Below are 25953 nucleotides of genomic sequence, written 5' to 3' on the forward strand. Positions count from 1 at the left end.
GAGAGATTGATCAAAACTAGTTGAAGATATTACACACATGTAAACCTTTAGAAAGGAAAACATGTAGAAAAAAAATATGAATCAAGACTTTTGTGCTGTTTGTACATTCCATGTGTGTTAATTGTTTTATGCAGATAATTCTCAAAATTTTTACCATTCTTCAGCTTTATTTGTAAAAAAAATCCTTTTGAGGGAGGGTGGAGTTAAGGAAGGCTCCAAGCAATTTCATTTTTCATAAGTTGAAACCAAGTTTTTAAATACACTGGATAAAACACAATTCTTTCTCACGGTCTGATATTATGTTTAACAAAATGCCAAAATAAAGAGAAAATATTCAAATTTTAATTTGTAGAAATTTTTTTTATATAAATATATATATATATACAAATCTTTATACTCTCAAATACTTTGACCTGGTCCAATCTTTTTGTCTGTCTTTCTCACTTCACTTGTAAGCCATATTTTTGTACAACTTTTTGTGATCTGGGTCATGTTTGAACTCTGCTTAAGCTCTATGTTTAATCCATTCCACAATTTCACTGCACACACAGAAATGCAAACGTGTTGCTATGACAAAATGTTTTACATTTTACATTCATCTCAACAAGGAAAACATACTGTATTTGAATCCAGCCAGGGAATAATTTGTTTATTATTTTGTATGTTATTTGTTCTGGCAAAAGGTGGAAGAGAGCAGATAAGTATTTGATGTTTTTGATATCACTGCAGTTGCATAACTATCTCCCCAGGGCTATGTCAAATAATTCAAGAGCCACTGCACAATTTAATATCTAAAGTAACTTTGTGGTCATTTAAAACAGTTGGATCTTGCAGAATGACTTTGTAAATGTTTTATAGGAGGTTTTCCATCTTATTTTGTTACTTTCTTTCACCCTGTCGGTGCTCAGTCCATTTACATGCAGTTAAACTTAAATAACAGCTTTATATTTAACAAAATAACAAGACTTTTATTATTATGATGCTTTTCATGCCAATTTGTTGACATTGACATAAAGTTACTCTTAATTTTGCTCGTTTCTGAGGTAATTGTTTCAAGCAAGGCCTTTATTTTTTTCATCAGTGCATATCAAGATATTGTGCATCAAAAGAATAATTCATTTTTGCATTTTTTAATTTTTTTTTTTACATTTTTTTTTACCTTTTTGTATTTCAAAAGGAAAATAAATGATCTGGGACTAATACAAGGTCTTGAAGAACACCATCATTATCTTTTAATTACCAATAGACAATTCATTAGGAAAGGAAAATATGAAATATATTTCTAAGGTAAACTGGCCTTAATGCAATCAAAATAATTTAATATTGTTGATGTAAAATGGTGGTAGGAGAGGAAATATGCTCAAATATTAGCAGGAATGTTTTTGTAGAAATTAGGAAAAACTACAAATATTGAGTTTGAGTTTGTTGAGGGTAGTGACGGTTATAAAATCTAAGAGCTGCTTGGAGGAAGGATCTGTGACAACACTCCTTTGTGAACCTGTCACTGAATGAGTTCTCCAGTTCAGCAACAGCTTGATGCATGGTGAGAAAAACACTGTCTGGATATTATTTTAGCCAGAGTTCTTCTGCCACCCACCACCTCCAACAGGTGCACAGGGGCATCCGACCTAGACGGAGTTGGCCTTCCTAATGAGCTTATCCAAATGCTGCCTTTAGATAAGCTGCTGCTCCGACACAAAACACCATAAAAGATGTCTGATGTCATTGCAGAGTAAAACAAAATGGTTCAGTAGCGCCTCATGCACTTCAACAGATCTCAGGTAGAATCTGCTGTGACTTTTCTTGTAATGAGCATCAGCGTAGTGACTCCAGTTCGGGTTATTGTTCAGGTAAAGACCGAAGCCCATTATTTCTATGTAAGCTTCCTGGATATTTTATGGTTGGAGACTAAGAAAAAATAAGAATTAAAGTATAAAATTACGAGAATAAAATGAAAATAGTATGAGAATAAAGTCATAATGATGTGACAATAAAGTCACAATATTTTGAGAATGAAGTCACAGTATTACTATGAAGTCATTTCATTATGAGAATGAGTTTTACTAGAATAAAGTCAAAATAATAGGAGATAAAGTTGCGATAGTGTGAAAATAACGTAAGACTAAAGAATAAAGCTGTATTATGAACCTAAATGACCAATACTTCTTGGTATTGTTTTACTTTTGCTTATTAATACTCCATTTTCTCTGGTGTACCTCTGACTCGCTCCCTTTCTGTTGCTTCTCATTCAGTATCCATCATCCTTCCTCTTCCAGTCAGGATCCGCCTACCGGCCTCACACTGTAAAGAATCTGTATTTATTGGATAAGCAGGATTTTTGTTGTGTGGCTTTGTGGACCAGCCTTAACCTCACACAATCCACAGTCTGACCTTTGACCCTTAACTTGGCTTGGATTAAGTTCCAAGAAAGGGAATCCTTTAACTCAGAGAAGCCACGAATTAAAGTTGAAGCAGAAAGAGTCAAACAGCAAAGGTGGTGACGCAGTGCACTGTAAGGAGGATTTGGCACCAAGCAGACAGCGAGCCTTAGAAACCTGGTGACTGTAATAAAGTTGAGCTGACAGTTTTCTAAAAGCTCTTTGGCCAGAAGTCAAGGTGTCTATTTTCAGAAAAAGAAAGTTTAATCTAGAAACACTTACAGTCACATGACCCGAAGTGAGGTCAGCTCCAGGACACAGTGGAGAAAATAAGGGATGGCTGCAGGTCTGTTTTTATTTATAGCAAAGTCTGGTTCCTGTAGGAAGCCATTTAAATTCAAAGCTCCTGTCACAATTGCTGTAAAGGATCAAATTATCTAATATATCAAATTGCTGGTCTAGATATGGCCAATATTTTTATGAACAATGCATAACTTAAGTTAGAGACGCTGTCACAATTGTCTCAAAGATGTTTGGGGTGTATGATTTACTTACTACGTTTTGGTAAGAGTCTACTTTTTTGTTAAAAACTCCCATCTATGGTAATCAGCTTGCACTTGGAGTGCGCAAGAAGCTTAAGTGTTTAACCTGCACCACATTTTATGTAAAACAGGTCAAAGGTGTGTCAGTCTGTGGTGGAAGCAGAGGTGAAGGATTAAGGAGGAGTTAGGATCCAAGCAGGAAAAAGAAAAGAAGCATAAATCATAAATGTACCAGCTAAAATCCAGTTACTAATCATGTTTATTCAATGAGAACAAAATGTCAAGAAATAGAATAACCTTTCACAAGATTAAAAGATAAAGAGACAGGGGTCTTCTTTGCACAATCTCTCTTTCATTCATCTCACAGCCTATCAATATTACACCAGAGAAATAAGACTTTATATCTGGACTATGTTTCATGTCTGAGATGGCTGAGGAACAAAGAGGATGTTGTGTCTTATTTTTGTGTTGATGCAGGACATTTGTTTTGGATCATAGTCCTGTTGAAGAACGCAACAATGAAACATTTTCAGTTTTCTGGATAAACAGAAAATTAGACTTTATTGTCCATTCACATGAAAGTTTATCTTTGATTTTTGCCCAACACCACCACACAAAGAAATGTCTTGTACTTCCATTTGTCATGCTGTGTTTTCCAACATGTTTTAAGGACAGTTTGTAATTCTTTGAATATTTTTGATTGGAAAAAAAATTACAGAAAAGGGTAAAAATGTTTCCTCCAACGTTATATACACAAATTCTGGAATACATTTGGTTACTGAAAAAAAATGAATCAAACTTAAGACACTCATTAAAGATATAAGTTTGACTGCTATTGGAAATATGTTTTGTTTTAGTGACCATAATTTCTTAAGAACCAGAAGAACAACACAGAGCTGACGTTCCAGAGCCATGTCTTCATAGTTCCCTAAATTTTCACAACAGAAGTGAGTTATTGATCAGGGATCACAGAGTGACTCACCTCGCATCAAAGAGCTTCTGGCTTAAATCCTCCTCTGACCACTGATCAAATGCTGCTTTTGTAGAGTATGTTTCCCTCTAGAGGACAAACCAGGAAGATGTAATGAAATTACCCCTGCATAGGCTGCAATTTGTAAAAAATAAAAAATAACACTAAAATACCACTTTATTGAACGATAGCTAGAAAATGCAAACACTGGTTAATAGTAAACATTTGAGTAAATACTTTGCAGGTGAAGGTGTACATATGCTGAAATGATGAATGTACATATCTAACACTTGTTTTGATTCAGTAACATTTTCTGAAAATACTGTCAGACACGATTTGACTGTGAATAATATTTGTTTCTCCGATGGGAGAAGATCTTCCGGCTGACTCGGCGGGCGAGCCGGTCAACAGCGGAGTTGAGATGTCCGTGCTCCTTCTTGGGGGGCAAACCCTCGATGTTCCCACTGTACCACAGAACCCATCCAGCCAGAGACGCAACTAAGAAAAGGATTCCTGAACAAATGTTATACAGAACCATATGTTAGGTTTTTACATTTTTTAACAGCACAAGTCAATTGGCAAAATGAGTTTTTGATCAGATTTTAGCACAACTTTCAAACTAAAAAAGGAACAAGAAAAAAATATGGGTTCAGAGGAAAATACTTCCAAAGTTTTGCACCAAATATATTCGATCCTAAACATTCAGACTACACACATTTAAAGCACAGTTCTCATACAGTCTCTCTGTATGGGAACTGCACCAAATACTTTTTTTTCAATTTGTAAAAAAGAAATGAAAATGTAAATTCTTGGGTTTTGCAAATCCAGAAATAATCAAACTTAAAGCCTAAAAAAATACTGTTAAAAAGCATAAACACAGCAAGTATGTGGAAAATTTAGGTTCAACATTCATATGACTATAGGGGGCAGCAGCAGCCAAATGCTGCTTAGCAATTGCATCTGATTAATTGATCTGACCACCGATAAAAAAGCAAGAGTTTTCTCAGGCTGTTGCTCTGGATCATAAAACAATTGTATTAACCAGAGAAATAACCAGCACTGGCCTTAGAAAAGCCATTGTTCAGCCCATTGAACTAGGAAGGGTTATAAGGTTATTTCCAAACTATTTCATGTCTTTCATCCTGCAGAGTGAGAAGATTTTTTACAACTGTCAAACATTTTAGACTGCTGCTCATCTCCCCAAATATAAATTTAGCTTAAGGCCAGACTGTACTTTAAGCTAAGGTTCAGTCTCACACAAAATTTTCCTCATCAGGCAAGATTGGTTTGTATATGAATCGTTTACAAGCAATGACAATGAAACTGCTCTCTGTATTTAATAAGGTTCTCTTTTTTCCAAGAATTTCTTGATAGTTTCTTGCTAATTTAATAACATTAAATTGCCATAAAATAGTATGGCAACATCAGCTACAGCAAAAACACGTGAGCATTAAAAATAAAAAACAAATTTAGATAAATACCGCTATAAACCAAGACGTCTCCACATTCTTCTCCATTTAACTTCAAAGAGGCAAAGACTCCCACCAGCAGAGAGGCGCCTCCCAGTAGATCCATCAGCACAGCAATCACCAGCGCCATCTTGCAGTGAGACAGGTCATCACACAGACCCATGGCGAGACTGCAAAAGCGGGAAAGGACGTAACATTTTTATTAGAAAGAAATATTAACATTAACAAAACTAATTAGAGCTTCAAAAACACATACAATCCACCATACTTACGTTTCTTTTTGACTGGAAATATCCCACTATAGTGGTAATCATGTGTATGATGGAGAGATGTATAGATGAAATTACTTTTTTCTGTTAAGACTATTTTATCTTGTAAATTCTGATGTAATTGTTATTTTCTCCCATAATAAATCAGCTGTATTCACAGTGCTGATATCCTCTTTAACTGTTACATACATAATCTGAATCTGACAGGATCTTAAAGAAATAAAAAAAATTAAAATGATTTATTTTAAAACAAGAAAAATATCTGCAAGTGAAATGCTAAATGAGAGTGAAACAGATATTGAGAACAATTTTAGTGTTTAGAGCAGGAAACTTTAAAGTAAGACTTGATGTGTTTTTTTTTTTTGGTGTTTTAAACTTTTTTTAGATAATTTTTATTCTGCTCACTTTTATAAGCTCCTTAATATTATAGTTTTATCATTTGAGGTCATGCAAATATTTATCCAAGGCTCGCTGAGAACAAGCTGATGCATCTCGACTGGTAAATACATGTCCATATGTGTAATATAAAAACTTTGTTAAATGCATTAATAGAAGATAATACCCACTGGATAGCTGATTAAATGGCTAACTGTAGCATGAGTAGATAATGTACCTTAGCAACATATTTGAGATAACATTTTAGACGTTCAGTCTTTCAGACAAGACTGTACCTTGAGATAAGAATTCAACTTTTCTCACGCTGACATCCTAAAAATCACAGAAAGCAGAGATTTTAAAGTTCAAGTAAGTGAACTCGCTCTGGATGAATTTAAACACAAATCTTTAAACTGCCTTACTTGTTCTTTCGACTCGTGCCGATGAAAACGGCTCGCTGAGAGTTTAGTTTGAACTTTTCTCTTCAGTTTCCGTACTTCCGTGTTTACTGCCACCTGGGCCCCTCCCTTTAGGTGAGACGGTTTGCCGCGTTCACTGATAAACTCGGAATTTTGGCCTTTCAAATTCGGAAAAGGCTACACAAACTTTACCACAAGCCAAACTACAAAGACTTGTCACCACAAACTCATTTTGCATAGTTAACTAAATTAAAGAAGAGGAACTTCGGTTTTTTTCAAGCTCATTTTTTAAACTTACGAATTCCTTTTGGGAGATTTTTCAAATTATTTATTTATTTAATAAAGAGAGGAGCACACTGTTTTCTTAATCCAAACAAATCAGAAAACCATCAAAACAAATGTTTTCTTGTAACTTTTGTATAATATTTCTATATGTGTACACAAATGGAAACCTAAGATTTTTTTTTTATCTGCGATGCACATCCAATACATGCTTTTTTTTAGTTCATTCGGTAATTATAATCCTTTCAGTAATAAAGCAATAAATAAAAATGTGTTTTGGGTTTTTTTTTGTTTTTTTTTGGTTAAAAATTGCAACAATTCGACGGAAGTTTATTTTTGGAAAAATGTTGCACAAGGAACTTCATCTATTTTACACGCAGAATTGTTTTAATGTCTGTAATGTAACTGGAAAGCGCTCTGCGCATGTGTGAGCTGATCCAAACTGAGCGCGGTCCACCTGTGGAGGCTGAGTATAATCAGGTAATTGCTGCTGCAGGCCGGGTTTCTGCTCTGCGGCGAAGCGGCTGATGTGACACCGTTTCAGGCTGTATTACAGAAGTATAACCGCGAACAAGACGCCTGGAAGTAAATTATAACAACTTACGGCGGACATACTGCGGACAGCTGCCTTATTATTGAGTCACTTCATCATTATCTGCCAAGCTCAGCTGTCATGAATCCCGCAACCAGCAGACACGATACAGACACGCCAGGTAACAGCAACTCTTGGACGCATTCACCCGAATGTTTAAATCTCCCAACTCCTTTGTTATGAACAGTTCTGACCTTTCTTTGTCAGTTAATATCCATTTTGTTGTAATACGGTTCCTTTATTGTGACAAATCATGTTTTCTATGTAATAACTGTTTCAATTGACTATTTTTCAGCTACTCTCGCGTGATTTCGTTTGTCTTGGTTTTTTTCGTTTTTCTTGTGCAGAGAAACAGCAGCTAAGACAGTTTTCAAGCTGCGACACTTCTATAATAAACTGGGTATTTATATTCAAATAGAATCACCAAATATGATTTTATGATGTGAAGTACTTGTTCTGGAGACCCTGCGTATTTTATACAATCTGACAGATTTTGATTTATTTGTGTCTTTTGAGTAGTAGAGCTACAGTTTTAATACTTTTGGGGAAATACCAGCAAAGAGTTTAAAACAGTCTTGAAGTCTGACATGCACTTTTGCAGTGTCTCATTGAAAGAAAAAAAATAACAGAAAGAGTCAAATAGGAAAATTAAAAGTTTCTCATTGACCCAAACGCCAGAATCCAGGATGGCCACCATGCTAATAAAACAGTGATAACTGGATTTAAGTACAGCTGGACTATTTAATAAGATGATTTTAAAGGAAAGTCTAGCTGGTTTCAATAAAATTCTACAAAAATGAGGAAAATTTTATGACATTTTCACTGATTTGTTTTAGCAAAGACCTGTAGCACTTATTTCATCTTTTTCTACTGTGTCCTTTTTGTACATTTTGTACAACAAAATTTTCAACTTCTCCAACCAAAACTTTCACCTATTTTGCCAAATGTTACTTTCCCATATATCAGAGCGCTACACCTCCCAGGCTTCGTCTTCTTCATCAGGAATGGGAGGAAGTGGACAAACGGGAGGTTTGTATCTAAATGCCTATGAGGTCTCGTTTCCCCTCGAAGAGAGTGTGGAGCGCCCAGCTGCCTACCACCTGAACCATGGTCAGCAGATGATTGAAGGTAAGTCACATTATGAGAACTACATTTATTATGTATCAGTAAATGGCAAAAAAAAAATTGTTCAACTCTGAAAACAAAATGTACAAGCCTTACAAAAGTATAGAATATTTATCAATTTGCCAGGTTACAACCAGAAACTTCAATGGATTTTATGTGATGTGATACACAAATTAGTGTACAAGTGTGAAGTAAAACAAAATTGTGATTCCACTACATCAGTGGTCTTTAGAAAACAAAAAAACCTGAGCAGTTCTGTTGAAGCACAGGAACTATAGCTCCTTGTCTCTTATGATTAAAATGATAAATTGGTATTGTTATGTAACAATACCAATTGTTACATAACAATTGTACCAAGCCATGTATACATTTTTCAGTCCCCTGCTGGTTGTGTTTATATATTTATTTCCTCTGCTTTGAAATCAGAGCCAGTGGTACAGGAGTCCCTTCACTCCCAGTACAGCCCTTTCATCCTGATTTCTAACCTGCGGGCTCACCTCTACGTCTCGCTGGAGAAGAACGCCTGGCTGCAGAAACGCATTGAGGAGCTGGAAGAGGAGCGAAACTTCCTTCGCTGTCAGCTGGACCGCTTCATCGTCAGCATGAGGAGTCCAGACGGTGAGGGGGGCTGATTTACGAAAAAAAAATTAATATGTTTCAGCTGATTTTTCTGTGTTACAATTGTTGTTGAATTCAATGGCAGACTGGTCTGGAGAAGCCCAGCGTGCTGTGAAAGTCCAGCCTGCCAGCTCTCCATCTCCTCCTTCCCCGATGACCACCAGGTCGGGGATGACCCTCAAACGCCTCCAGCGCCCCGGAGCTCGGATCCGCCGCAACATCACTGTCCCTGGTGAAGAGCATCACAAAAAGCAGTTGTAACGTTGTAAAGGAAAGGCGCTTTATTTTCTATTTTTATTTTGTGTTGCATTTTTTGTTTGCAGTCAAACAGGAGTTTCATCTTGAAGAAGACAAATATTACACAGAGGAAGAGTTTGTTGAGGAAGAGGGGGAAGAAGAGGTGGAGGATGATGCAGACTCGACTGTGGAGAGCGGGTCAAAGAAGAAGAGCCGAGGGCGTGGCACCGGAGAGCCGAAGATGAAGATGAGGAGGATCTTCAGGATCACGCATGGGAGGGAGAGGCAAAGAGGTAAAAACAGATAAAACTGAACTGATAGTAGAAAGAAACATAAAACTGATGTTTTGTTAACGAGTAAAATGTCTATTCTTTAAAAAAGTTGGTGTAGTTTATACTTTTCAATTCTCTCCAAGCTTAGCCCTCATTTGCATAAAATCAACACCTGCCTCTTTAACTCAATTATTTGACCCATTCTAAAAATGCACATGTAATATCTAACACTATTTATCTCACATTCCACCTGCTTTTTACCTCTCTGCTGTCCAGTTAAAGACCCAGATGGTGTTCTGATTCGTTACAAGAAGATCCTGTCCACATACCAGCGGGTGAGGAGCATGTCCAGAGCCTTCCAGATCCACGGAGTCGACCGAAACACGATGGCCTCCACCTCCCCGATCGCAGAGCTCCTGCTTGTGGCCCCAGAAAAGGTGTTAATGTCACTTTTATGACTAGAGCAGCAGGCAGATCTAAATATTTTCTATTAATCAAAAATTCTCTGGGTTCCCTGAAGGCTTTTCCTTGGATTTTGGTTGCTTTACATTTTCAGTATTTGAATGGACTTTCTTTTTGGTTTTAAAACTTTTAACATTGTTTAAATAAGTGATGAAGAAAATAACCTATAACATCAACAAATTCAGGAATAACAGCGCCAGCAATTTACATGAAATATAATGTTTTTATGGGTTTGTATTTCAGCTCATCAGAAACTGTAAGAAGTTATCATTATGTTTATGCAAGATAAAAACATTCAAGCCAGATGGGCTCTCTGCCTTCAACAGGTCATTGATTTAGGACATAGATTGTCCTTGTTTGATAATTTTCCTGCTGTATTTCTACAACTAGTCTAGATTTCCACCTTTGTAAAGACTGAAGTTTTTCTCCTGCAGGTGACTGATGTAGGAGAGTTTGAGGCCTCCAAGGAGAAGCTTCTGGATTACGCCAGGCGATGCTACAAGACTATGGATGAGGAGACGCACGCTAAGGTCCAGAACATGAAGAAGACCAACAAGCTGCTCCCAATCTCCTACAGGTTCAGGAACTGAGGAAGGAAAGTCATGTTGGTCATATATATCTTCTTTGCCTTAAAAATAAAGTTATGCAAAGGTCAAGTGCCAATATACAATATTTAGTCTACATATAAGAGATCCATGTGATGAGTTTTTTTTCAGATGTTGGGCAGATTTTCTTTGAGTGGATCCTTTTTTTTTCTTTTTTGCCTGCAGTAATTTAAATATAAGACACAGTGATCTTCACTGTCTGAGGTGTTTTGTTCTTGTGTTATTGTTTTTGTTTGTACATTAACTGAAGATCTATATTAACTTAATAGAATGTAATAGACTGTCCCTGAATATATTTTGTTTTTTAAGGAGAAAAATCAATTTTCACTCAATAGTTACTGCATGACGTCTACATACCAAGCTCAGGAATTTTGATTTCTATTAGACAAGCTTTGCTTTTTTCACTTTGTGGTTTTGTCTTTTGCACACTGAAAAATAAATGTTCAATTGCATAATTTGTTTGTTTTCTTGTCTTAATTTAAAACAAGTTGACAGTTTTTATTCTCCAGACATTTTTTGACTTTTGTCAGGCTAAAAAATAGGTAAATATTAGGTATTGTTTACATACAGCAGAGATTTGTCTGAATCCCCTCCTGAATAAAGGTGAACATTGTAATAATCTGTAATCTGTTTTACTAGCAGTCAGTAAGCAGAAAAACAATGGTTGGCTTTTAGAATTAAAGCAACTGACAAACATCAGCGCCCTCTAGTGTATTACAGGCGTACTGCTCAATAGGACAGCCAAAAAATGACTCCCTCTTGAAATTAATCACACCAGACATATTGTTTATAAAATTACAAATTTGAACTCAACTTGTAATGAATCATACTCTAAACTATTTGCGCTGAATTTTATAATCTGATTTTGCAGAACTTCCATGAAAGAAGGAATTCTGTAATGAATAGGACATGCAGTTTTGTAACAGGAAATTGGATTTACAACCAGAAAACTAAAATCAAAATGAACACAGAAAGAAGGGGGAAATGTTCCAGCAGACTGAAAAAAGCAGCTATGAACTGTGGATGATTGAATGATATATTGATGAATCCTCAGTCTGTCCAGGGAAGTGATGCCAGAACGTTTCCTTGATGGCATCTCAAAAAAAGAACAGTGACAAATGTAATCAGTTTTCTCTTTCTTTTTTTCTACTTTGTTCTGTACTTGATTTGAAAGATTTTTGCCTTTTTTACATTTTGTTTTATTAAAATAATGCTCACGAGTCAAACAACTTTTTCCTTTGTTTTATTTTGTTTCCAAGATTATATTTTCAATGAAGACATATTCAGATGGTTTTGGCTCGGGGAAATTAACTCTGCAGATTTTTATGACCAATCTATACTGCAATAACCACAATCCAAAGTGGGTGTCAGTGTCAATAATGAGATTAAAATTATTCTCTTTTTTTTTAATCCAATTGCAATTGTGTCTTTAATAAAACAAAATTGGGACAAACCTTGCATTTCCATGAATAATTCTGACAGCTTATCAAATATTTCTGATTTGATAAGCTGGTAGATGCTTTTCAATTTTCGCAGACGTTTTTATAATAAAGCATATCCCAAAGTTTTCATTGGCTCAGGTATGGTTCAAACTTTAGCCGTAGCCTAAGACACCAACTTCATAATTTCATACCTGAAGCATAAAAATTGTCAAAGAATCTGAAAATGTATTGTTCTTTCACACAGCTGTCCTCCTTGTGTTGTGTGAACTTGCAGACTAGACATTTTAAAGCAGGACAAAGTAAATATGTAAAATTTCAAACCCATTTGCACGTTGTGGAAGTGCAGCATAACATAGTGCAGCATGGAGAGCGTCAGCTACTACAAACGAAGGACATCAGCAGCACAGTAGCCTGCAGCCTATTGAAGCTTTTAAAGCCTAATCAATAAATGGCTTTTTTCATTGATCACAATAAAATCGAACCATCAGAGGGAGAAAGTATGCCAACATTGACGTATGAATTATTAGGTATCAGGAGCTGATTTTAAGGGTAAGAGAATTTATGTCCAAATTTTTAAAACGTTATTTTGCAAATTACCAGAATGTTTGTTTTTGAAGCAACAGCCAAGAGGAATTTGAGATTGATATTGATGAACGTACTTTTTCCTCAGTATTCAGAGTTAAAGGTGACTTTACACTAAATAACACAACTTGCCCCAACCCATTTTGTACAGTGGAAATATGATTGATGTTCATAGATTAAATGGGGAAAGCTGAAAAAAATTATGTTATTTAAAAATTACTATTCTGCTAATATAACATAACATATACAAATATCAGTGGTGCTTTTAAAATAAAAGAACATTAAGAGAACATTTAAAGCAACTTAACTAAACTTTTTATATATAGAAATTGTTACTTAATAGAAAATAACCAAACAAGACAAGGCCTTTAAAATAAAAAATAAACAACAAATAAAGCATGACAAATATACATAAAGCTTTTATTAGATCTTTATGCAGCCATAAATGTATCCCAACTTTATATGATTTGTCAGCAATTACCATAGCTAACAGTAGCTATTTAACTTGTAAAAAAAAAGTAGGTCGCTGATTTCTTAGTTGAATGAAGATTACAGTAATGATTACCAAGTCACCAGAGTCCACTGACAAGTTTTTATAATAAAATTGAATGTGCTCCAACTTAAATGTGGTATTTTCCAAGATTACTGACAGCTGACAATAACACAATAACAAAACTCTATTTCCCATGTAAACCTACCGCCTGGTTACCCTTTAACCTCTCCAGGCGATCCAATCATAGCCCAAGTCAGCCTGGAAGTAGTTAAAGCACACTGTCTCAACAGACGGCTCTGTTGAACCAATAAAAGCAGGGAGTCAGTAGAAGCTGCCCAATCACAGGCGAAAGGGGCGGGACTCGTGGCCGCCAGGGCATCCGAGGAGGAGGAGGTGTTCCTGGTAGCCATCTTGGATGTGCGGGGTGATTGTTTAGCGAGAAGAATTGACAAATTTATTTTAAAAACTAAGCCTTAATATTGAAGTGCTGAGGATTTGTTGGAGCTTACCGACAGAGGAACTCAATCTCAACACGGAAAAAAGCAGGTAAATTAGAAGCAGAAGTTCAGGAATATGGTTTTAGGTACCTTCTCTGCTCCTCTTTCCCGTTTCCAAACTGAGTCTCCCACATCAAACAGCGCAGCCGGTGGGAAGCTGCTGGTCTCACTGACTAACAGCAACTTAGACTCAGTGTTATTGCTTTTAAAACAGAAAACTTAAACTTATTCCGGAAGTGCGCGGGTGAAATACGAACTTGAGTTTGTTTTGAAGCGTGTTCGCCTGGATGTTGTCGCTCCGAGGCTGCTGTTGGCGCTGGTGATGCCCGCATTGTTTATAAACATCCCGGGCTAGCAAACGCTTTTTCACCCCCCCCGCTTGTGAAATCAGGCGATGCACTTTTTGGTTGTGCAAGTCCGCAGAGACGTGCAGCTTTTTAATACCTGAATAGTTATTAAATATGGAGTCAGGTCGTGTTGAGACTCAGCAGGTGAGTGAATGTGTGTTTCCAGGACAGTGGTTTGCACCTGCTTGAAAAAAAGTTAACTCGGAAGTCAACACGATGTGCTTCAGGCTGATGTTGACGTTGTTTAAAAACTAAAGCGAGCTGCGAATTGGGCCGTTTATGAAAACAACTCCAATGTAGACAACAATCTTTATATCAATTATATAGAGATACAAATGCATATTCCATAGGCGCTTTATTACACACTCCAACTAGTAAGCATCTGTATTGGGAACCATGCTACTTTAGGTAGTACAAAAACTCTAGTTCAGAAACACATTTGTAAATCCCACTTTAATCCCTCTTTATGCAAAACATAATTTCTAAAGAAGTAATTTTTGCAGACTGGAAAATTTCTTCTGATGACATTTACAAAAAGTGGCGTATTGGTTGCTTTTTCTCTCCGTCAGACTCATAAATCCAGCAGCTGTGTTTCTACTGAACAACATTCATGCAAAGCTCAGTATGATATTTTGGAATAAACATTTTTAATATTTCCAAAAAGTTGAATTTATAAAAGAATTCAACCATAGGTGTGGTTTAGCAAAAGTTTTCTTTGTTTGGAAGCTTTGGCATACTTCATTTGGAGATCATTTGATAATTACACAAGCATGTGTTTATTCTTTAGATTTATTTACACTTTTTTGTTGTTATGTAGGGAAACTGATTAATGCATTAAACTAGCTTCCAAATATTTCATTATATTAAGCAAATAAAAAGCTCTCTAAATCCCTATTTATACATCCTGTTTGTCTCCTTGACTCCCCATATCTCACTGTCTCCTATCAGACGTGAGAACAGAGTAGAAAAGGACAAACACTTCACATTCTGAGAAGTTTTTGTAAGCGGCTCCCGTTGTTGTCCACTGTATCTCCTCCAGCAATCAGTCGCTTCTCTCTCCAGATGCCAATTGGACGTTAAGGAATGCTTTTGTAATATTTAGCTGAGACTGATGATACATTTTTACAGAATATGAAGAAACGCTCAAGGTGTAATTGTAAAAATATCTGTAGCATTCCTCCAAACAGAAAATTTCTAACACCCATCCAAAAGATAAACCAGGAGAGCTGATGATTTCACCAGAAACGAACCATCAGCCATCAGATCTAACTGGTTTCCTGAGGCCTATATGGTGCCTGAAATCCTCTGGTACCGCCGTCTGAATGCGTCTCATCTGAGCCCAAAAGGCAGCTGAAACGTGTCAAAGTGAACCATCAGAATCCATGCATGTCGTGTGCCGACTTGTTCTAGTCATTGCTTTTAATTTCTGTTCAGCTTATATATCATCTTTTTCATTTTTACTTTCATCATGGCAATAATCCAGTTATTGATGATAAAAAAATTTCTTTCTCAAAAATGTTTCTCCTAGTAATTTGTGTTTCTTTTTTCCTGCAGTGAAAGAAGGCATGAAGACATCATCTTAGTCATCAGTCATGGCCGATAAAAGGAAACTTCAAGGTGAGGCCTTCTGACTGAGCTCTGGTGTGTGTTTGTGCTTCCTTCGAAACACCCGAGTTCACTCGGATAAGCGTTAGGATTCGTTGTGGTGCCATCAAGTGTCCGCTGGGTGAGGTATACCGCAAATTATACCACCGTAATCATTATGGTCTCCCTACAGCACTTTACAGGCGGCGTGGTTGTAATTTATTATGATTTGATGGCACCTTTAGGTGTATCGCTGTGAGAATGTTGAAGCCAATGTTCAACATCATGTGTGGATGTTTTTCCTGTGTGATCACACCTACTGCTGCTCGGTCCGGCCGTTTTCTGTAACTGTTTATTTTTAAAAGAGTCGCAGGCCTTGTAAACAAAAATCACATGCGCTCACAAGTAAGTTGTTTGCTGGGTTGATTGCTGGTAAGATTGCTTCATTACTAGGTTGGAGATGCTTGACTGATGCGGAGCTCAGGGTGGCACATCAGGAATCATGGGATTTTTTTCTGACTAAACAAAACAGAGATTCACTGATCAGGGCTTTCCTAGCCGGTACCGATTTTGATTTTCTTTGCCTTCCGACCCGACACTTTCACATTTCTATAGCATAGAAAAGTTATAAATTCAACAGAAAATGACAAACTTGAAACATATCTGTATTTGTGCATAAAAACACGTCTCTAAGCTTTTAGTTTTCATTAAACTAAAACAAAGATGCATCAAGCTACAGGCTGGCGGTCGATCTATTTATAGACAGAGAATGATCCAATATTTGACTTGGGGATTATTGATAAGAACAGATCAGTAGACATTTTTATTTCTGTTTTACTGATTGATGCACCTCTAATATCAATACAGAACAAATCTTTTTCACATGGAAAAAAAAAATCAAAACAAAAAACATTTCTACTTAAAAAAATGCATAATTGGAAGGAACTCAACAAAAGTGTTATTAACTATTTCAGTATTTTAAACAGATTACAGTAATACATTTTTTTGGTTTATGTGCCTTAAGTTTCCATTTTACAGTGAAAAATCTAGGTTAGTAATTGTTTGTATACAGTTAATTTTTTTTGTCGCTAAATATACTGACAAAGTCACTAAGTTGGCAACGTTGGGTGACTATTGTTGGGCTCACACGTGCAGATGAGACCGGTCTCTCACGGCAGAGCAAAAGGAGACGGTGGATGATTATCAGACATTGCAGATCTGTGGATTAGATTGGTTTCTCATGTAAATATCGGCCTTTTGCAGATCTCCCAAAATGAAGGAAATTATGGCTGATTTATTGGTGTACCGCTAAATTACTATATTAACTGATATTAACTAATATCAGTAAATATTGGATATTGACCCAAATTTACAAATCTGTGCATCCTTAGTCACTTCTGAGTAAAATATCAGTCAATAAGTATAAAGTACTTATCATAAATTCTACATTTTTGGACATAAAATCCAGTTCAAACATATTAATGTCTGCTTAGATAGATAGAAGTGATCATGTTTTTAGAATAAAGCCATTCCAAAATCCACTAACAACCTCATATTAAAAAAATATCCCACAAAAAAAGTTAAATAAAAAAAGTTAAATACTTTAACTTTTGTGTTAAAGTATTTTATGTAGATATCCAATCGAAATTCTGGGATACTACTATTATTATTGCCATCTACTGGCATGTTTGTTTAGCCTTCAAACTGCCGCCCTCGTGAGTTTGATGTGTTAGCTTGTGATCCTCGGCAGGCGCAGCTGTTAGGTGTGTTATCCTCAGTCTTTCAGTCGTGAAACAAAAATCTGATGAAACCAGTCTGTCAGTGTGAACTCCTAGTCTTTTCAAAAATCTGTGAAGACTGAATGTTGGATAATGTTTTCCTCAAGTGCAGTTTTCTTTATTGTACTAAGTTACTATGATGTAACAGATAATTTGAAGTGGCTAAAGTTTGGTATGAACAGCTGTTGCCTTCAAAGGGAAACGCATGCTGCTTTTAATGTGAATATGAACTTCACTGTGTGAAAGACAAAGGTTGTTGGGTGTTTTGTTTTTTTTTCCCACGTGACTTTTTTGTCAAGCAAAACTTTGAGTCGCTCTCAGACTTCTTCATTGTGTTCTGTGACCTGAGACAGGAGATAACTCACTGCTAACATACTAGCTAGCTAGCAAGATAGCTTTTTTGCGTCTATCACGGTCAAGTGTTAATTTCTCACCAGATGGATGGATGAAGTTCTTACATTTCTGTGGAGATATAAGCCTTAAATTCCATCGTAATGGTCTTCTCACTGCTTCTCCTCTTATTCTCAGTACTTACATTTTAAAAAGAATGAAACACTGCAACAGCACAGATGAAGTTGATGTCAGCTGATGTTTGAAGGGGTTTGCAGAGCATAGATGACTATGCATCTCAAGCAACAGGTGTTGTAACTCTTCTCAGACCTTTTCTAAGGAAGACAGTAGAACTAGAGGCTTCACTCTGGCCTACAGAAACATACTTTGATGTAATTTTCAATCGATAGTTGTCACTGCAGGCTAAAAGTTCATTTTTGACAGGGATCAACGTCCCGCTCTGTTACACGTTTGTCACAGTGGCTTCCCCCAAAGAGCAGCTGTCAGATTAAAAACAAAACAGAAATGTGGACATTTGCTAAATGTCCTCCTGAAGGAGAGATGATCTAGCAGCAGTGTTGCTCCGGCCTTCTCAGATTGTAATGTATTATTACAGAGGAGGCTGCCTTTCATCTAAAAATAACCCCCCCTCTGAAGTATCTGAACATCAAGACACTTTAAACCCAGACCTCAGCTGGAGTTTATTCAGACAAATTGTTTCAAGCTGTCTTTACTTAATTTGCCTGTTTTTAGTTTAAGAAACACCAAATGCATATCATGAAATGATATAAAAGCTATAAATTAATGTTAGAGACACTGTTTAAAAAGGTGGAGTGAATTTTCTTTGTGTTGCATCTGCAATAATCTGCAATCTTCCTAGAACTTGTCATTTCCATATCTCCTTAATGTTTTTATGTTATCATTTATTTTTGATATTGGAGATTTGTGTGTTTAGATCTGTTTGTAAGTTACAGACTATTCTCTATTTATATCAGTGGAATTACCAAATGGAATTTATATTTATATTTATAATTTTACATCATTTTTGTTTCTTTCTGGACTCACATGAATATTTTTGTGTTTCAATAATGAGTCTTTAATGTTTTGAACTTTTCACCTTTTCACTAACAGTTGCTGACAAAAACAACGTGACAGATGTGAGAAATCTGTTGGTACAGTGGGAAGAATAAATGTCATGCTTAGGCCTGACATGATTTTAAACAAACAATTAAAAACAACGAAGGAATAAAAAATGTAAAATATTTAAACAAATGATTTGCACTTTATGTATGAACTAAATGTACAAATTACTACTTTACAAAAATCTATAAAATTATCCCTTATTTGTATTTACAAATGAAAAACCCTGAGGATTCAGAATGTCAAATATAATGAGATTAAGCTAGAAATGAACATAAATAGGCCTCAGTTCAGTCATGAGGAAAACTCCAGAGGAAAATAATCATCATGCCATTTATTCATTTTTTAAAATAATGAATAACATAGAAATAACTAGCATTCACTGTGTGAATTATGAGTTTGTTGTATTGATTTAAATTGATTTGTTTACATTTACTGTTAATCACATCAATGGTACCCAAAGATTTCTACGTCTGATCCCCCCAAAAAATATGGAAATATTTGTGACACGTTCTTCTAAACATGTGAATATTACAAGTTATTATGCCACAATGACAGCAGTACAGTTGTTCCATTTGGAAAGTGACAAAAAAAGTTAGCATCTTATGCCTGATTTACTTCTTTTTTGTCATGTTTTTTTTTTTTTTACTGGTTTGTAGTTTTTCATATTGATTGTCATTTCAATAAAAAATTAACTAAATACGTTTATGGAGAACAGAGTGGTATTTCCACTGCTTGTATAAAATAAAAATAATCCTTTCCATGTAAAAATGTTCTGCTGTCACAAATGATGCATAGTTAAGCTAATCTGAGCTCCTTCCTGTTTGTTTTATTGTGAGTGAATTATCAGATCCACATGACAAAAGTTGACATAAGTCATCTGAGACATGTTGTTGTCACAAAAGAATCCTAATGTTGACTTATCTGTCTCAAAATGTCAGTTTTTAATCCATTTTGCTGTCTGTCATAAACGCTCATATTTAACATAGCAATATATACTTGTGTGTGACTGGGGGATGTGTGTCACCTTTAATTCTCAAGCACTGTGGACCCTTTTATGACATGCATATTTCATGAGATGTCAGCTATAATTTGTAAGTGTATTGCTTTTATGTGCTGCAGTTGTTTTTTGCAATGTCCTCATTTAAACAGGAGAAACTGTGCTGGGGAAAACCTGCCCGACAGGGAGCGTCTAATTTATTCAATCAGAAAAATTGTTTTATTCACTTTTTATGCATTTTGACTGTAGGATAAATAAACACTATCAGTTCTGAAGAACCAAATAATTTACCAGATAAAAGCAATTTCACTTTGCACACACATTAGCTTCAGTTTTTATGCAGATAGGAAAGAATTCACATTCTTTAAACTCAAACTTGTTATGTTTTTATTTATGGTTTGTTTATTATTTTCTCTTTCAGGGGAAATAGATCGATGTCTGAAAAAAGTAGCGGAAGGAGTGGAGCAGTTTGAAGACATTTGGCAAAAGGTAAGACATTTTTAGCACAGCAAAAAATTAATCAATTATTTGGTTAAGAAATACAGAGAATGGGCGGAAATGCACAAATCTGACTGTTTTTAGTCTAATAAAGCTTTTAAATAGTCAAAACAATTCTCAACATATTGCTACTTATGCTGATAATGAACATTTTTGTGATTCATATACTAATAAAACTGTCAAACATCTTCACGTGAGAATTGTTTAAAGAAAATAGCTAAAATAATCAATAATTAAAATACTTTCCTTTTATTCTCTGCCAACAAAGTGATACATTCGCCACGGTTTTTAACCTTCCTAGTTTGAGCTTTGACTTGACAGTAAATATGATGAGAAGAAAATATTGACTTTTAAAGTTTCATCAGGAGCTGCTGCCTTTGTAATTTAACAAAGGCTATCATTCCCTGAAAAAGATTCACACACTGCCTAGAGGAGCAATAAAAATGTGCAGACTTGAATAGCAAAATTAATAAAATGGCAGAAAGTCATTAATTGGGTTTGTTTGGCAAAAGAGATCCCAGTTTATTTTTCTGACTTAATTATGTCCTGGAGTTATTTTTGCTGTAGTTGGTCGTTGGCGGTTTTACTACTGAAAAACTATTTTTTCCTTTTTAATAACATTTAAGTAATTCATTATTTTGTCTTTCTAGCAGAACCATACTATTATTGAAGCTAAAAATAAGATTTCCTCCAAAAGCAGTATTTCAAATCAAACTCCCATAACTTTGGAGTAATTAGTAACTAAAGTGGTTATTTAGTTCTTTGCAGCGTTTTACTGACTTGCTGATATAAGTGTATTGCTATTACTAATTGCATTTTTGATTTGTGTTAGCCAGTACTTGCTTGAAACTTCATCTTTTGTTTCTTTGTAGCTTCACAATGCAGCCAATACAAACCAGAAGGAGAAATATGAAGCGGACCTCAAGAAAGAGATTAAAAAGCTGCAGGTACGATAAAGCCATCATTAGAAACACTTAAACTAAGTTATTGTAAAAGGTAATTAAATACATGAGTGAGTCAACAAAAACACTTTTGAGAAGTTAAGGTTGCAGAAATTACATTTCGTCTTGGTGTAATTAAAACATTGAGCCATTTTCTCTCCAGCCGAGTCCTTTAATCCCCTTGAATGAGTAAAGTTCACAAGAATGGAAACTTTAAGAACATGTAGTCGGGTCATTAATCTTCCCAACTTTCTTCTAATAAACCCGTTTGGTAATTTAAGGATACCAGGAAAGCAGAAACATAAAACATGGTGTCGGAGAACAGCCAATCTCAGTAAACTTGCGCTCCAACGCTTTTGTTTCCAAATGTTGTGTGAGCTGCACAGGCCGGCGTACGGAAACTGCAGCACCTCTCTACTTTCACAGATGCCCACATGTTGTCATAAGCTTTGTCATCACTGATCCAAAAGGTCCAGGGCGGTCATATGTACAAACAAACAATGTTAGTCAGTGATAAGATCACCTCACAAGATCCTGGATTAAATAATTAAAGCTCTTCAAAAAAAAAACAAAACATATATACATATATATATATATATATATATATATATATATATATATATATGTTTTTTTTTTTTTTTTAGCAGATAGATAAGCAAACACATGGATAAATACATGAGCACGACACAGAAAGGTATCGGTGTAAATAGCAGAGGAGCCAAACACCAACTCCTCGCAGACCGCACAGTTGCCCGAGACTGCAAAACCCGACACACCAACCTGTGCATGGCTTGGATTGATTACAAGAAAGCCTATGACTCAATGCCGCATACTTGGATCATTGAATGCTTAGAGATGTATAACATCAACAGGACTCTGAGAGCCTTCATTGCAAACTCGATGAAGCTGTGGAAAACCACCCTTGAAGCCAACTGCAAACCACTTGCACAAGTGTCCATCAAATCTGGCATATACCAAGGAGATGCTCTGTCCCCGCTACTGTTCTGCATAGGCCTGAACCCCCTCAGCCAAATTATCAACAAGACTGGCTACGGATACCGACTCAAGAATGGGGCCAACATCAGCCACCTTCTCTACATGGATGACATCAAGCTGTATGCCAAGAGTGAGCGAGACATCGACTCACTGATCCACACCACCAGGATCTACAGCACGGACATCGGGATGTCATTCGGACTAGAGAAGTGTGGTCGGCTGATCACAAAGAGGGGGAAGGTCATCCGCACAGAAGGGGTCTCACTCCCAGAAGGAACAATAGCAGACATAGAGGACAGTTACAAGTACCTAGGTATACCACAAGCAAATGGCAACCTCGATGAGGTCACAAGGAAAGGAGCCACAGCTAAATACCTCCAACGAATAAGGCAAGTCCTGAGAAGCCAGCTCAATGGCAAGAACAAAATCCGCGCAATAAACAGCTATGCCCTGCCAGTAATCAGATACCCTGCTGGAATAATTAGCTGGCCAAAGGAGGAGATAAAAGCCACTGATATTAAGACTAGAAAACTACTAACAATGCATGGAGGATTCCATCCCAAATCCAGCACCCTGAGACTGTACACGAGCCGCAAGGAAGGAGGCAGAGGACTAGTGAGTGTGAGAACCACAGTCCAGGACGAAACAACTAAGATCCATAAATACATCAGGGACAAAGCCTCAACAGACAATGTGCTCAGTGAATATCTCAGACAACAGGGAACGGAGGTTGAGGTGCCAGAGATACCATCATGGCAGGACAAGCCCCTACATGGGATGTACCACCAGCAAATAACCCAAGTGGCTGATATCAGTAAATCCTACCAATGGCTGGAAAAAGCTGGACTCAAGGACAGCACAGAGGCCCTCATCCTGGCCACCCAGGAACAGGCCCTAAACACCAGAGCAATAGAGGCCCAGATATACCACACCAGACAAGACCCAAGGTGTAGGTTGTGCAAGGAGGCCCCTGAGACAGTCCAGCACATAACAGCAGGGTGCAAGATACTGGCAGGGAAAGCGTACATGGAACGACATAACCAAGTTGCAGGCATAGTGTACAGAAACATCTGTGCAGAATATGGACTGGAAACCCCGAGATCAAAGTGGGAAACACCCCCAAAGGTGGCGGAGAACGCCAGAGCTAAGATCCTGTGGGACTTCCAGATCCAGACAGACAAAATGGTAATGGCGAACCAACCAGACATTGTCGTAGTGGATAAACAACAGAGGAAAGCCGTTGTGATAGATGTAGCAATACCAAGCGACTGCAACATCAGGAAAAAGGAGCACGAGAAACTAGAGAAATACCAGGGCCTCAGGGAGGAACTGGAGAGGGCCTGGAAGGTGAAGACCACAGTGGTGCCTGTGGTCATCGGGGCCCTCGGGGCAGTCACCCCCAAACTGGACCAATGGCTACAACAGATCCCAGGAACAACATCAGACATCTCAGTCCAGAAATGTGCAGTCCTTGGCACAGCCAAGATACTGCGCAGAACCCTCAAGCTCCCAGGCCTCTGGTAGAGGACCCGAGCTCAGAGGATAAGAACCACCCGCGGTGGGTGAGAAGGGAATTTTTTTTTTTTTTTAATATATATTTACACACTTTTTTTATTAGTCTCACAGCCTATTTTTCCTCATCATGTCTGTGAAACAGTGAAAGGAGAGAGCGCTAATGTGAGGCTGTCATGTTAACAATGAGAGACGGAAACTGTTCTGGACACCTGTGTCAATACATGGGCCGCTGCTTCTCTTTTTATGTTTTTGTTATTTTGTGTTCATTTTTCCACTATCAGCAAGGAATACAAACAGTATGTCTGGCAATAGTCAGCAGCTTCTGATAGATGTCGCTACATGACACATAGCTCATCTGGAAAGTATTCACAGTGTGGCACCTTTTCCACAGTTTATGTTACGACTTTATTCCAACTTGTATTAAATTAAAGTCTTTCTTCGAAACTCTGCACATTAATACCTCATTATAACAGTGTGGGAAAAATATTGAGTTTTTGGAAAAATTTTTAAAAATAGAAAACCGGGAGCTGCAAAGAACGGACCAAACTGTCTGATGATATGTGAGCTAAGCTTGTAGCATCACATTCAAAAAGACTTCAGGTTGCAATTTCCACCATAGGTGGATCAACAATGTGTTGTAAATACTTGAGTAATTGTGATTTCTTGGTTTCCTCTTTCTAAGAAATGTGCAGAAATCTCAAAAAAAAAATGTTTTCACTTTCTCATTGTGGGGTATTTCTGCATAAACTTTGAGTTAACTTTGAAAAAAGGGTGTAACATATTAAAAGGTAGAAAATAATGAAGGGCTGTGAAAGGAGTAGTGGTGGTCGGGTGAGTCAAAGTACTGCACTTTAATTAAATAGAGAACCTTTGGAAAAAATTCAGAGTACCTTTTACCAGATACACTCTGTTGAATTTCACTGAACTGGAGTTATTTTACAAACCAGATTGCTCAAAAAATGTATTGCAAACTTTTATATTTTTGTAAAATTTGTTTTAAAAATTGTGTATCTTTTTGTTCCTCAGTGAAAATGTCAATAGAATACAAAGGTATTCAGTTGATTTGAAGCTGCAAAATTTTTACTCTAAAATAAAATGTTTACCTTTTTTGATTAAAATCCTATCTTAATTATCAGCCTTTTTTAATCTTTTCTGTGTGAAATTGTATAAATGTGTGTTAGTTTGACTTCAAGCAGCAAGTAGAGAGAAAAACTAATTAACATGACTCTGTGAACACCAGATTGAGAGAGTTTACAGACGCTCACAGCGTGTTGAATTTCATCTCCTTCAGCTTAAAACATAGATTTATATGTGTGTCCACTGCTTTGTTTCTGTTGTCATGAGGACCAAACTCCAAGCGAAGCCTGCATCAGCTTCACCATCTGACTGTTTAAGACAAGTCTATGCATGTATTAATAAGTTCTTTAATGTTTTTGTATCCTACTCTTCCTCCCTCCGCTGTTCCTCTGTATCGTCTTCTTCCTATATGATCCCGCAGCGCCTTCGAGACCAGATTAAGACGTGGGTGGCATCCAACGAGATCAAAGACAAAAGGCAGCTAATAGAGAACCGGAAACTCATAGAAACGGTGAGTAGGAACCCCCAAGAGAGAGGATGAAAACTCTCTGTTGTTGCAGTGAAAATAAAATAAAATTGTAGTTGATTGACGGTTTTTTACTATGTGAACATATGAGATGGAAATTATGTTATCAGCTAATTAAATTAGTATTTTTCATAGATAAGTAAGATAAGTAAAATAGATAAGTCTTTTTTTATGTGATAGTTTAATGAAATATTATGCTTATATAAAATTTCTTGATTTTTTAAGTCAAATACAAAGAGAAGGAAATTAAATACATTTTTAGTAATGAGGAAAACATTAATAAACAAAAGGAAACATTATTTAACAAACTGTATTTAATACTGTACTTTATTTAACCAGGCAAAAAACTGATTAAGAACAGATTTCTTATTTACAGTGGCAGCCTTTCAAAAGGCAAGGTCTTTTGAGGGAAAAAAAATATAATTATCTTTTACTACATTTTATCTTTATGTGAAGAATGCTTAGAGTTTGTATTGGTTTTTTTTACAGCTGAAAGCTTCTCATCCTACGTGCTTAAATCCCTCCATGATTTAAAAATTCTCCATTATTTCATGTTTTAGAAGTTGCTTTGTTTATGACTGATGGCCACATC

At 36.5% G+C, this 25953-nt stretch overlaps 3 protein-coding genes and 1 long non-coding RNA gene across 6 annotated transcripts in view; 2 read left to right on the top strand and 2 right to left on the bottom strand.

Annotated features, from left to right (window-relative positions):
* Nucleotides 1-3446: 3446 nt before the first annotated feature.
* LOC116731218 (transmembrane protein 238-like) lies at nt 3447-6515 on the bottom strand. 2 transcript variants are annotated; one of them, XM_032580857.1, is made up of 3 exons: nt 6426-6515; nt 5372-5529; nt 3447-4403 (listed from the first exon to the last, which is right to left on the bottom strand). In XM_032580857.1, the coding sequence occupies exons 2-3, from the start codon at nt 5520-5522 to the stop codon at nt 4216-4218; spliced, it is 339 nt and encodes a 112-aa protein (XP_032436748.1). In that variant the 5' UTR covers nt 5523-5529; nt 6426-6515; the 3' UTR covers nt 3447-4215. The 2 variants fall into 2 exon arrangements, with proteins under 2 accessions (XP_032436748.1, XP_032436750.1); XM_032580859.1 differs by lacking the exon at nt 6426-6515 and adding an exon at nt 5632-5671.
* A 1460-nt stretch (nt 6516-7975) lies between these two features.
* LOC116731219 (coiled-coil domain-containing protein 106-like) lies at nt 7976-10389 on the top strand. Its single transcript, XM_032580860.1, has 5 exons — nt 7976-8424; nt 8848-9039; nt 9125-9271; nt 9363-9569; nt 9825-10389. The coding sequence occupies exons 1-5, from the start codon at nt 8241-8243 to the stop codon at nt 10004-10006; spliced, it is 912 nt and encodes a 303-aa protein (XP_032436751.1). The 5' UTR covers nt 7976-8240; the 3' UTR covers nt 10007-10389.
* LOC116731220 (uncharacterized) lies at nt 9158-14133 on the bottom strand. 2 transcript variants are annotated; one of them, XR_004341556.1, is made up of 6 exons: nt 13642-14133; nt 13338-13542; nt 10414-10596; nt 9878-9964; nt 9401-9534; nt 9158-9268 (listed from the first exon to the last, which is right to left on the bottom strand). It is a non-coding gene; the product is annotated as an uncharacterized LOC116731220 (long non-coding RNA). The 2 variants fall into 2 exon arrangements; XR_004341555.1 differs by having other exon boundaries at nt 9878-9967; nt 13642-14132.
* LOC116731217 (CCR4-NOT transcription complex subunit 3-like) overlaps nt 13524-25953 on the top strand; it is a 29747-nt gene continuing 17317 nt past the window's right edge. The window contains exons 1-5 of the mRNA XM_032580856.1: nt 13524-13678; nt 15531-15593; nt 20230-20297; nt 21179-21253; nt 25257-25346. Of these exons, the coding sequence (XP_032436747.1) occupies nt 15569-15593; nt 20230-20297; nt 21179-21253; nt 25257-25346 (258 nt within the window). The 5' untranslated portion in view covers nt 13524-13678; nt 15531-15568. The remainder of the gene's footprint in view (nt 13679-15530; nt 15594-20229; nt 20298-21178; nt 21254-25256; nt 25347-25953) is intronic.

This window comes from Xiphophorus hellerii, chromosome 13 (assembly GCF_003331165.1).
Source record: "Xiphophorus hellerii strain 12219 chromosome 13, Xiphophorus_hellerii-4.1, whole genome shotgun sequence".
Taxonomy (NCBI): Eukaryota; Metazoa; Chordata; class Actinopteri; order Cyprinodontiformes; family Poeciliidae; genus Xiphophorus; species Xiphophorus hellerii.